Source organism: Aquarana catesbeiana, linkage group LG02, assembly GCF_042186555.1.
Source record: "Aquarana catesbeiana isolate 2022-GZ linkage group LG02, ASM4218655v1, whole genome shotgun sequence".
In the NCBI taxonomy this organism is placed as follows: Eukaryota; Metazoa; Chordata; class Amphibia; order Anura; family Ranidae; genus Aquarana; species Aquarana catesbeiana.
The window spans coordinates 55725549-55738329 of NC_133325.1; the positions used below are offsets into that span (position 1 = coordinate 55725549).

The 12781-nt window shown below is 42.4% G+C and overlaps 1 protein-coding gene across 15 annotated transcripts in view; it reads right to left on the minus strand.

Annotated features, from left to right (window-relative positions):
* The window catches only part of LOC141126887 (synaptotagmin-like protein 2), a 129575-nt gene that overhangs the window by 29205 nt on the left and 87589 nt on the right, over window positions 1–12781 (minus strand). For 14 of the 15 annotated variants that reach the window (XM_073612927.1, XM_073612938.1, XM_073612937.1 and 11 more), the window contains 3 exons: window positions 8451–8570; window positions 2238–2407; window positions 124–226 (listed from right to left, as the gene is read on the minus strand). In XM_073612927.1, coding sequence (XP_073469028.1) covers window positions 124–226; window positions 2238–2407; window positions 8451–8570 — 393 coding nt within the window. The remainder of the gene's footprint in view (window positions 1–123; window positions 227–2237; window positions 2408–8450; window positions 8571–12781) is intronic. The other variant, XM_073612929.1, reaches the window with a different exon arrangement.

The following is a 12781-nucleotide window of genomic DNA, read 5'->3' on the forward strand; positions in this document are numbered from 1 at the left end:
ACAGACTGGAGGAAAAGCCTGGAAAAACGTGACACTAACTAAAGCCTAATGAAAGATCTTTGGCTGGAGTTCCGGTTTAATCTTCTATAAGCCTCCAACATTTGGTAACCTATAAATACTTGCCCTCAGTATTTCATTGTAAACCGGGTCCAGCGTCTTCTTCTTCACAGCGGTTTTTCTTTTACCCATCTTCGCCTTTTCTGGGAGCAAATAGGCCTTCACATATCTATAGGAAAAGATAAATGTACATGCTGGAATAAGTACTTTGGAAGTGGAAAGTCAAAAAGGTTACAGAACAAGGCCAGGAATATTATTCCTTTGAAACCCAACATTCCTTTTTACTAATAAAATGTGCCTGATCTTTTTAAATATATAAATTTGTCCTGGGTACTTAAAGTGGAGCTCCACCCAAAAGGGGACATTCGCACTATCAAAACAGCTGGGGTGAGCAAATCACTGGACCATGGGACAGGAAAGTGTGCGGTTTTTTTAAAAGTCAGCAGCTACAACTTTTTGAACTGCTGTTTTTTAATAAACATAGAAACGAGTGGAGCTCCCCTTTAAAAGGTGTAAGTTCACCCATTCTGAAAAAAAGAAAAAAAAAAAAAAAAAAGTGAATATTGTACACTCTCCTCCCCACCGATCCGCACTGTACTTGCCCCCGTGGGGGATGATCTGCAACGGTCCCAGGATTTGAAATCTCCGCTCTTCTCCCCCTTTTTTGTGCAGCATTTTTGGGACAGATCAGAGTGATTCTGACTGGTCAGCGCTGGGACATATTACTCTGCTCCATCACAAGGCAATGCAGGGGAAAAAAAAAAAAAAAGAGAACAGTAGTGATTTCAAATCTCAGACTACTACACCGGCTGTGTGGGCACCAACAGCTTATCGCCCATGGAGGTCAGCACAGCGGGGTTTGGGAAGGGTGAAGGGTGTACAATATTCACTTTATATTTTACAGCAAAGACCCTTCTTTTGGGGAGGGGGGGGGGTGCTTGGGCTATAAATGATATAAGTATATATAATGAAAGCATATCTAAACCCCAGACCCAAAACTGACCCTAAACTAACCCTTGCATGTGGTGGCTACATTTGTTTTCTTTAAGACCATTACTCCCTTATTTCCTTTACATTGAGCAGTTACAGGAAGTTTTGCATTCTTCTTTTATGGATTAAAAAATAAGCTGAACATTGTAAGCACTTTCGTCTGTGTTAAATGGTTTGTCTCAATCCTGTAACTGCCACTTTGGCTGGTCCAATAAACGTACTTGACTACTGGCAGAAACAAAAGTTTTAGTTACCCATTGTTCCAATTTAAGTTATAAAGTTTTATTAACTTTACTGTCCAATCACAGGTTGCGGGGCAGGAAGGTGACCAATGCATACTCCTAAATGACAGAGAAAATATTGTCCCCAACTTGGCTCTGCTGCCTCATGGGGTCAGCTGTGTAGATCTCAGGACTGGATGGACAAAGATACAAATCCTTTCAGATATGCAATTTATTCTAGGTCATATATTGATTTTTTCCATCAAGCTCTGTAAAGTTTTCAGTTTCCACCTGAATTCAGATGTTTCAAGGCTAATGGTTCCCCGGACGACGTCACTATGACGAAACGCAAAGGGCGGAGTGATGTGCTGGCATCACTGCGGTCCTTGGAAGGATGGGCTGCTGCTCTTTTGCCGGCCAGCGCTATTGTTTTTAAAGGCAATGATTTACTTTCCTTGATGCAAGTGCAATCATTTGAGCATTTGTAATAAAGTTTTAAAGATTTTATGCTATGGTGGGCCTTTTATATTTTGGGGATTACATTTGACAATGCCTCCTGGACGATTGGTTTGCATGTCGTAAGAGGATCCTCGAACGGTACTTAAAGGCCCTGGCTGGGTACATAGCCACAAGTGTCACTGACCTTACATAATAGGAGGCCTGTGCGAGCTGGTAAGCGAGCACTTTGTTTATGGTAGTGGCAGTATTTCAAGGATCACACACTTCAAGGTGGTGGATGGTGTTGACATTGACAAGAACATTTCAGGACCTTCGGACTTTTAATAAATTGCATTTTGTTTGGTTTATTGAGCTGAACCATAGTATTAGTGCAACTCTGCATAGGATTATATTGTATGGGACTGCATTTATATCTCAAAGGAGAGCTGCTGCTTAAACAGGTTTAGGATTTAGCTTATTAGCACAGTTTCTATGCCTCAAGTGATGGTAAAGACCAGCTATTAGTCTTACGGGTCAGATCGCTGTTTCTTCGCTTCGGCTACCGCCAGTTCCCTGCACTGGTAAATGTAAATCAGGAACTCCTTCAGTTGCTCCACATAGTCGATTGAAAACTCAATGCCACCTTTAATGTCAACGTTGCCGAAATCCCCGCTGTAGATGCTCATGACACTTCCACTTACCTGCAAGAATAAAACCAATTATTTATTTTTGTTTTAGCAATAAAAGTCACAAATTATCACAGAAGGGAATGCACAGACGGAACCAGCCCTTTCCCCCAATTCCTGTTAAAATCAGTACATTTCTGTACCAACTGGCCTTTCACTGTCCGAAAAGACTGCCTCAGTGGCCAGGGATGGCATTTGGTGTAACTTGGTCCTCCTGACAATGAAACTAAATCAGAAGGGCACCAAAGAAGTTTCTCTGGCCATTAATGATAACAGCAGACCTCTTGTGGTGACCAATCTTACTCCAGGCTTTGAAGCTTCAAAGCATCAACATGGATAAGTGATTGAGTTTAATAACTTGCTTACTGGGCCAATTCTTACATTTCTCTCCTACATGTAAAAATCAGTAAATTTTTTTTTTGCTAGAAAATTGCATGAAACCACTAAAACGTTAAAAATTTTCGGAAATCCAATGTCCTGGAGAACAAAATGGTGGTTGTTGCAATTTTTTTATGTCACATGATATTTGCGCAGCAGTTTATCAAAACGCACAATTTTAGGAAAAATTTAAAAAATTATTTTTTTTAAATTTTAGTCCATACAAGAGAATACCCAATTTGTGGTCAAATATATAAAAAAAAAAAAAAAAAAAAAAAAAAACACATCATGCCGAGTATATCTATGCCCATGTCAAAATGTTATGATTTAAAACTGCGTACACGTGGGGAACTGCAACTACTGTACAGTAAACTATCCATAGGTGATGCTTTAAAACCCTTTACAGGTTAAAACTGGGAGTTCTGGCACTAGAATTATAGCTTACTCTGATGTCCTCGAGGATACCGCACGTGTGGTGCAACCACCGTTTACATATGCGTGCAGGACCTACATGCATGTGTGCATTTGCACATGAGCATGGGGGTGGGGTGCTCTTTTAAATGTATTTAATTTACTTTTATTTTTTACACTGTCTTTTTTTAATCAACTTTATTGCTATTACAAGGGATAAACTACATCTTATGTGATCGCATGTGCATTGATAGGTACTCTTTAGGCCTCATGTACACTGCTGCTGGTAAAAGGATGTTCAGAGGCAGTTGGCTGATTTTTTCAGCTGCCCCTGAACTCATCCAATGTTATCTTATGTGTACAGGTTCGTTTAATGTCGTTTTTAGGCAGTTGTGTTTAAAGAATTTTCTTTGAAGGCAAAAAAATTAGTTCAGACGCCTAAGTTTCCGACGTTTCAGACGCAAAACACAGTACTGGCATTTTGCCATGATTTGTTTGTAAGCGTTTTTACAGGTGCCCTATTTTTTAACATTACAAAACTTAAAAATGATAGCAAATGATGAAAAAAAAACACTAAATTGTTTTTTAAAAACTTGTAATTGCTTGCTATGCTTCATAGACTTTTTGTATACCCCTAATGAGCATGATCCAATCCAATACACCACTAGCATTGCTGTTAGCCAAAGTATAATTGGAATTTAACCTATATGTTGGATTTCAACCAGATGACCCCAACCTTCGAGCTTCACCCCCGACTTGTTCAAACATAGTTGCATGAAATTTAGGGTTAGTGGGTTATGGTTATCCCCTTGAAGAACAAGTTTAGGGTTATGGTAAGGGTTAGGGTTTGCGGTTAGGGTTTCCCATTAGGGTTAGGGGGTTATGGTTAGGGTTTCCGGTAAGGGTTTCTGGTTAGGGTTTCCCATTAGCGTTAGGGTTTTCCCCTTGAACAAGTTAGGGTTTCCGGTAAGGGTTAGGGTTTCCCATTAGCGTTAGGGTTTTCCCCTTTAAGAACATGTTAGGGTTTTCGGTTACAGGGTTATGGTTAGGGTTTTTCCCTTGAAGAACAAGTTTAGGGTTATGGTAAGGGTTATGGTTTCCTGTTAGGGTTAGGGGGTTATGGTTAGGGTTTTCCCCTTGAACAAGTTAGGGTTTCCACCTGCCCGTTTTTCAGGAGGATCCGAGCGGCCATCCATTGACTCCTATGGGGAGACGGATGTCAGCGGAAACGTGTCCGCTGACACCCGTCTGCCATGCGATCCGCTAAAAACAGACGTATGGCCATACATTTGCTATCCGCCTTGGCGGATCGGATGAGATCTGATGAAAACAGACATGCTGTCCATTTTCGTCCGATCTCTCGATAGGAATCAGCGGCGCTCCGACAGGCCCCTCCTCGCTCAGTAAGGGTAGACAGCAGAGCGATCCCCTGCTGAGCTGGCGGACTCTGCTAAACGGATCCGCCTCGTGTAAATGAAGCCTTACAGGAAAGCCAATCGCCAGCTGCAAATTTTAATACCAGAATCATGCCAGGTGCAGCCTTGATCCTGGTATAACTACTTCCACCAGACGTACAGGTATGTCTTAAGGGCTGGAAGTGGTTCAAGTGTAGGTACAAAGTGGGGAAGGATTAGAACCCAAGCTAGGTTTTCACAGCTATCTTGTGTTCCTTTAGGGAGATGTACGTCACTTCCTGCCCTTCTGACAATGTTTTACCAGACAGAAATGAGGGGAATCATCCAACAGCAACACTAACTGGAATAATATATATTTTTTATTTTTTTAGTAGAGTCGGGGAAGGAACCCCTGTCCATTTCTTTTCTGACTGGGTCAGTTTCAAATTTTCCTGTCTGGTGAAACGTTTGTCAGTAGGATAGGAAGTGAGGGTAAATGTCCCCAACAGACCCCGTGAAAACCATCGAAACCTGATGGGATTGTAATCCTGCCCAACTTTACACAAAACTAAAAAGTTTTTGGCTTGACATTTCAGTGAATTGCAGCAAACGATCAATAGAGAACACTATAGAAATCGTGATTAAAATGGAAGTAAACCCTCCTATCGTATTCAGCCAAGGAAGATGCCATCTCGGCCTCTGTTTAATCTTCACCTGCCCTGATGCTGCACATGTGATCAATTATGACACCAGCCATTGGATGTTTGACAGTTTGGTTGAGAGCACATCCATGGTGACAGTTGCATTCCTGGCATGTGCCGGAAACGTAACTTTTTTGAAACTTAAAGAGGAGTTCCACAAGGGGGGCCGTCAAAAAAAAAAAAAAAAAAATTAAAAGTCAGCAGCTACAAATACTGCAGCTGCTGACTTTTAATTGGACACTTACCTGTCCCAGGGTCCAGCGATGCCGGGGATCGAAGCCCCGCTCGTCCCCCTCCTCCGCTCGTCGGCATTTCAACTGTGGGCGCCGGGCTGTGGCTTCACAGCCTGGCACCCACTGCGCATGCGCGACCTGAGACCTGTAATGGGCCTCAGATGATTGACAGGAGGGAGGGAGCAGAGCGGAGCCCTTCCTGTGCCGAGGGGGAAGTGATGTCACCAGCCCAGGCAAAGGAAGGGGCAGACTACGAGGGACCACCTAGCAACAGGCATTTAGAGGTAAGTGAAAAAAAAAAAAAAATAATATCCAAATGTTTGGGGTTTTTTTTAGAATTTTTGAGGTATTTTTGTTTTTTTGGGTGGAACCCCACTTTAAGTCTATGTGCTTACTTCAGCTTTAACAGTTCAACAATACTATCAAGAATTTTTTTTTTTTAATATTCGTTACAGGAAACACTTATTAAGATTCAAAGAAAAAATGTACACATTACCTTAATCATGTATCAAAGTATGGAAGTCATAAAATAAAGGACAGTACAACTTATTACATTGTAGTTGAACATGAACTGGATGTTGTAATCAATATGCCACCCCATATCATTTCCTTTAAAGTGGTTGTAAACCCGGACATATAACCAGTGAAGTGACTGGCCTCAGGTGATACACAGAAATGAAACATCCTCCTACATACCTTGTACCTGTTTATCTGCAGTCTTCTCTACAGCCAAAGTGCTGAATTATAAAGTTTGTCTGATATTTAAAAAAAAAAAAAAAAAAAAAAAGAAGAAGGGGGCACAGAGCCAAAATTAAAAACTTTAGAGCTTAGCGAGGAGCTCAGTTGATTAGAGGGAAGAGACACACCATCTCTACACAGAAACAGAACAGAGGCTGTAAATCAGCTACAGATCCTCCCGTGACCTTTTTTCACTTGGTGTCAGGAAAACATGTCAGAAGTGATTCATGCTGATAGAGGAACAAAGCAGCAGACAGAAATGACACTTCGTGCTCTTAACTGAGACAAGTACACACTATAGAGGGATATAGTCACATTGCATGTCTGAGGTTTACAAGCACTTTCATTATTTTTTCTTTCATTATTTGGAGGGAAAATAGGTCATTAGTAAATCACAGACAAAACAAACTGGGTTATTCATGCCCACAAGAAACAGGTTACTGTAGCCTAGTACGACTTCTTTTGACAAGACTTGGCTCCTCAGCCTTGTTTGGGATCTTACCATATGAAAGCCAATAGGTACGAGTAAAATGTACTTTTTCCACCCATGAGTTTTTTGTTTTTACAGTATTCAGATCCTGATGGGCAGAAGTACATGTAATAATTTGTCCCGTTTTCCTAGGTGCCTTGTAATGCTGGTTTCAATGTCGGGCAGGAAGTCCTCCCTTGGTGCGAGGCCACCTGACACTGCAGATAGCAAGAAAACAGGTGCTTTGCACAGTGGTGTCGCTAGGGTTCTCCCCCCCCCCCCCCCCTTAGCCTGCCACAGTGTTCTGACCTGCCACTGCAGAGTAAAAGCAGGACAGAGCAGTAGACACTGGGCAGCCTAGGGCATTGGGCTCTCTGTCTAGTCTGCCACAGTGCCCTGTAGGGCAGGCTAGTTTTGGGCCGGCAGCGCATGGTCACGGTGTGCATCCCAAATCCGTGTGCTGTCACGGATTAGGGGGGGGGGGGGGGGGTGACACCATCCTGGTCAGATATCAGGGGAGATGGCGGTCCCTGTCCCAAGGGAGAATAGGGTATGGGATGTGTATGGGGGAGATGGGGTTGTCTCACTCACTGTGACCATGGTGCATGGTTAGGTTGATGTAGTGCTGGTATTAGATCCCGGCCGGCATGGTCTGGCTGTGCTTGCTATGGCTGGCTACCCTCCAAGCACTTTTCCATGGCCGCTTCAGCTCCGCCAACGATCAGCATGGGAGGTCGCATCTCAACTCCATGGACTCTCAGAAGGAGATTTCTGCACGAAGGGGCGGGGAGACTGGGGTGCCCTCCGGGAAGCCTGCTCATAGGGCTGCAAAAGTGTGCTAGAAGTTTGTTCGTGCACAGAGCCCTCCAGTGTCAGACAGAGAATGGAGGACTCGGGGGGGGTTGGTCCCAGAACTGTGGCTGGGGAGGACACTGGACTGATCGGCATTCTATGGGGCAGGAGAGTGTGGCCAGCTTTTGCTGACAAAAGCTGGCACATGCCCTGAGCGGTACCAGTCAGTACGCTCCCTCTTGTTAGGACATGCAGGCCTGGTGTCACCCCTCTGGCAGTTGTCACCCGAGTGCGGGCCGCTCCCCCATAGCGACGCCACTGGCTTTGCGAGTACCTGTCTCTGGCTCCCAGCACTTGCCTTAGGCAAGCACAGACACATGGAATACGGAGGGTGGAAAGAAATGTCAGCCTGCATTCCTTGTGCCACTGCGTGCCTTGGCCTGCCACATCCTAGGTAGAGAATCCTGTATCATTCCAGCATACTGCAGAGAAGCACCTTTGCCGTATGAGTCACTGCAGAGGTTTAAAACACCCCCTGCTAAGTCAGAGCTACAAGTCTCTAACCAGCAGGGAGCATGGGCTTTGCTGGCTGCAGAGCTACAAGTCAGTAGGGGTTTTTGTTTTTCCCTCTGCAGAGAAACTACTGCTATTACAGAGAGCAAGGGTCCCTTCTCTGCAGCAGGCAAGGGACAGGCTTTTCTACTCATTCTGTGGCTGCTTTCAAAAAATGAGAACAAACCAAGATTTTTGCAGGCCCTTTTGTTTTCATCCGATTACCTTTGACGTTTATTCTGAAAGGCGTGCTGACTACGCAGCCTGTTAAACTTACCATTACAGCTGTATTAAAGTGAATGGTTATTAGACACAACATGGTAGTGATTAATACCATAGAGGCAAAGAAAAGGTGCGATTAGTGGAAGCAGAGAATTACACTTTACATACAGAGGACATTGACGCCATGCCAGAGGAGCCGCTAAGATTGGTTAGAGAGCTGGGGCTCTTCTTGTGTCTGCCAATCTGAAAACTGCTTTCTGATGCCGAGTCTGTATCCCTGCCATCAGTCTAGAAGACATTACACAAAGAGAGTCACTAGTCAATCACAACACAAGACAAATGTCAGCATTACAGTGTGTACTGCCTACTTTTCGAGGTGCACCTGTCACTTATAAAGTACCATATAAACATAATTCTGTGAAGGAGGGTAGGTAAGGTGGACACTGTGCTTGGCTCTTCCAATCTTTGAAGTATTTTGGGGGTGTCATGTTTACAGAAAATCTGTCAGATGAACTAGTTTTTTGTTTTTGACTACATACTTCCAAAATCTAACATATGTCCATGTATTCTCTTCTTGGGGAGATCCTACCAATCCATAACATTTAAAACACATGGCAGAAGTAGCAGGTTAGGTTGGGGAAGAGTTCAAAACACAAGAGAGATTTAATTTAGCATTGCAGACCACTACTGAACTCCCACAAGTTCTGTATTGGAGTCGTCATCCTAATAAACTTGCATTAGGATAGCGAGGTGCAACAAGGCTGAGTGAGACAGGAGGGAAAATACACAAAAACCTCCATAAAAAGCAAAAAGGCAAGCGTGGCGCTCCACCCTCCTTCGTAAGAGATAGAATAATCTTGAACTAAAAGCTTCAGATACTCAATTGACTAATCAAGGCATATAAAGAAAGACCGGCCATGATGAAGGCGATAATCTTGTCTATAGGAATGACCTCTATGGGTAACACCTAATAAGATGGTCGCCATGTTACTTGTCCCAAATGGTCCTCACAGCATCCTTGGCACCAAAATTTTACCTTCATTATGGTACAATTACCAGGGATGTGGCTGGGTATGTTTGGGAATCATGTGGGAGCATTTTTACAGACCACTTTATATTGGCATAAGGGGTAAGATGAGCTAAGGCTGGAGGGGGTACAATAAGCAATGCAAGAAGCAAAGGGCTTTCCTACTTTTTTTTGAATGGAAAACCCTTTTAAAAGACTGACTGTGACTACTTTTTATCCAAAATGCTGTTGTCTGTCATTACTATACTACGTACGTTGCATTTTTCAACTAGTAGTTTCTTTTAAAGGATCACTTCATCTCTCACTGATATTTCAGTTTCTGAAGCGCTGACATTCTGAATCATTTGGTCAATCTCTATGGCTCCTGGCTCGGTACCAACATTTTCCAATTCCTATCCCTCCATTTACCCTTTAGCAAAACTAGAATCCAAAAAGTCACTGAGGAAACCCTCCCCTCCAGAACCTCTGGACCTAAAACGTGATGGATTGGAGGAAGTCTAATGTAAACAGACAAGTCGGTTTACATCTGGCATCCCATATAACCATAATGTGTCCACCCATGTCCACTGTGCAAATGGAGTACACAAACTGAACGGGTTACAGATGTAAGAAAAAAAAAGACATCCATTCTATTCAGCACGGGATCTGCTCATGGATCCCCTGCTGAACAGAGTGGCAAAGCCCATTTGAAATGTCCCTTATTTGTGTGTCAACCTGGTCCAAAATTATCATGAATAAATGCAGCTGCTGTCAGCCCTGTATAAATTATAACATTAGCCTAATACAGTAAACAGCGCTATGTTGCGGCAGCAGTACGGGGGACTTCCTTTCCCAAAACAAAATAGTCAAGACTTCCTTCAACTGGCTGAGGTGAAGAGGTTGGCTGAGGTAGAGCTCATGCTGTCATCCATCAATCAGCGGAAGCCTTGTGTTTTTCATAAAAATACAAGGCTTTCTGTGAATGGCTGAGTAGTTCTCAGTTCTGTCCTCATACTGCTGCTGAAACACAATGCTGTATACTGTATGTAGCTAATGGATATAGTTTGTTTGGCAAAAACAAACTATTTAAAAGCAACACAAAACCCGAAGTTCAGCTTTAAAGGCAGATTAATATATACAGATTAGTCATAACAACAAGACCACTGACAGGTAAAGTAAACATCAATTATCGCGCTACTATGGCATCTAAAAAATGGGCAAGTGTAAGCCTTTGAGTGACTGATGAGGGCCAAATTGTAGTGGCTAGATGACCGAGTCTGAGCAACTCCAAAACTACAGCTCTTATGGGATGTTCCCAGTCTGCAGTGGTCTAAAGAAGGAAAACTGGCAACAGGGTCATGGCCAGCCAAGGCTCACTGATGCATGTGGGCAGCAGGCTGGCCAGTGTAGTCTGATCCAATAGAAGAGCTACTGTAGCTCAAACTGGTGAAAAAGTTAACGCTGGTTCCAAAGGAACGGTGTCAGAACAAACAATAAAATCAGCTTGTTGCGTATGTCGCTGCATAGCCACACACTGATCAGGGTGTCCACGTTGACGTGTCCACAGCCAAAAGCACCTACAACAGGCATGAGAACTGGACCCCGGAGCAATGGAAGGCGGTGCCCTGGTCTAATGAATTCAAGAATAGTTTGAGGAACACAACAACCAGCTTGAGGTGTTGACTTGACCTCTAAATTCTCCAGATCTCAAACCAATTGAGCATCTGTGAGATGTGCTGAAAAAACAAGTCTGATCCATGGAGGCCCCACCTTGCAGCTTACAGAACTTAAAAGGATCTGCTCATGATGGCTTGGTGCCAGATATCACAGCATATCTTAAAAGGTCTAGTGGAGTCCATGCCTCGATGGGTTATGGTGGGTGGTCACATTGTTATGACTGATCGAACGGGCACTGAAGTGAAATTCTCAACAGCAAAAGTCCTATCCTAGTAGCGTTAGATTGCTTCAGAAAACTAGCAGTGTATGCAATATACAAAATGTACAGCTTTACCAGAAGGTGCCCATGCTTTATTTCTGTACAGACTAAAAATGTCCAGTGGTAATTACGATCACATTTCTGCCAAACTGAAATATCAGCCCTGAGTGAATTGACCCTTTAAACATCCTATAAGATCTATTGGTAATTAGAATGCAGTGTGTTTCTCAGTAGTTAAGGATGTTAAGGTTTTAAACATTGTTGTTTTACTCCAAGGCAACATGCAATACATGCAGACGTGTAAAGCGCATACAACAATGAAGGTTTTTACAAACAGTGGTTAGCAAGCCCTTCATTCTCTTACATCAACAGATTTACATACAATGAGAACAGGAGTGCAATGGCAGATCTGTCAAGGGAAATGGATACAAAAACAATGGCAACAGATGAATTTGACAGACTCCTATAAAAACAAATTATAACAGTTCATAAGCATCTTCATTCCACAATGATCATAAAAGTCTAAATTTTTGTTTGCAAAAGGTAACATATGCAAAAGTATATCTGTTTAGTTTTTGAACTGCTGTATTTCAAACAATAAAAATAATTGTAAAAAAAAAAAAAAAAAAAAAGTCCCTCTCAAGCCATTTCCGGTGAAACTGATCTGCATGTACAAAGATATTACTACTATCTGCTTTGAAAATCAAAACTTGAAGGGAAAAAATAAAAAATAAACATGCTCACAGTGACCCAACAGATTAGCTAGAACTGTTAGATCATCAAATTTGTTGTTATGGGTACCGCAACACTTTTTTCTACTTTATTAATTTTTATCCAGTTTTTTTAATAGATGTAATGTAAAACAAAACAAAAAAAAAAAAAAATACACACACTTTTCACATGGGGATACTGGGCATACTTTGTCCCTTACTTGAAAGAAGCATGTAATTGACTGTACTTTGACTTTATAAATTTACTGACTTGGAATAAAAAATGCATCTTAAACATTACTGAGCCAAGTTCAGTGTTCTAGCCAGACAACTAGCATCTTAATAAATAAAAAAAGGGCGGGGGGGGGGGATCTTGCATGGGGGCCAATTGGTGACTGTCTGCCACTGCAATAGGATCTACTTAGGTCAAATATTTTTCCTGATTAGATGCAGCAAACCTTTAAATGTTTATTCCATGAAAATAATTAAAACCGTAAATAGAAAATCACAAAAGATTTAATCTGGTGACTGGTTAATGGCTACAAGGCCAAACTACTCAATCCGGGCCATAATATATGAAGGTGCTCAGCCAAACTTGAGCCAAAATCACATGGATTGTACCCAATACTGAAAGTATTTTAGTCCTCCTAAAGAGGAAGTCATAGATATTACAGTAGATATATGCCAGCCCAAACAGGTTTCATAATGGACATAACATAGTCCATAATAGCATGGTTAACAGGCCTGGGATCAAATAGTTAAAAAGCATAGTGATGCATGCAAAGAGGTCCGATCCATCACAGTGGAAATGGTGGAGAACAGCAGCTTGGCCAAAGCAGAGATCGGT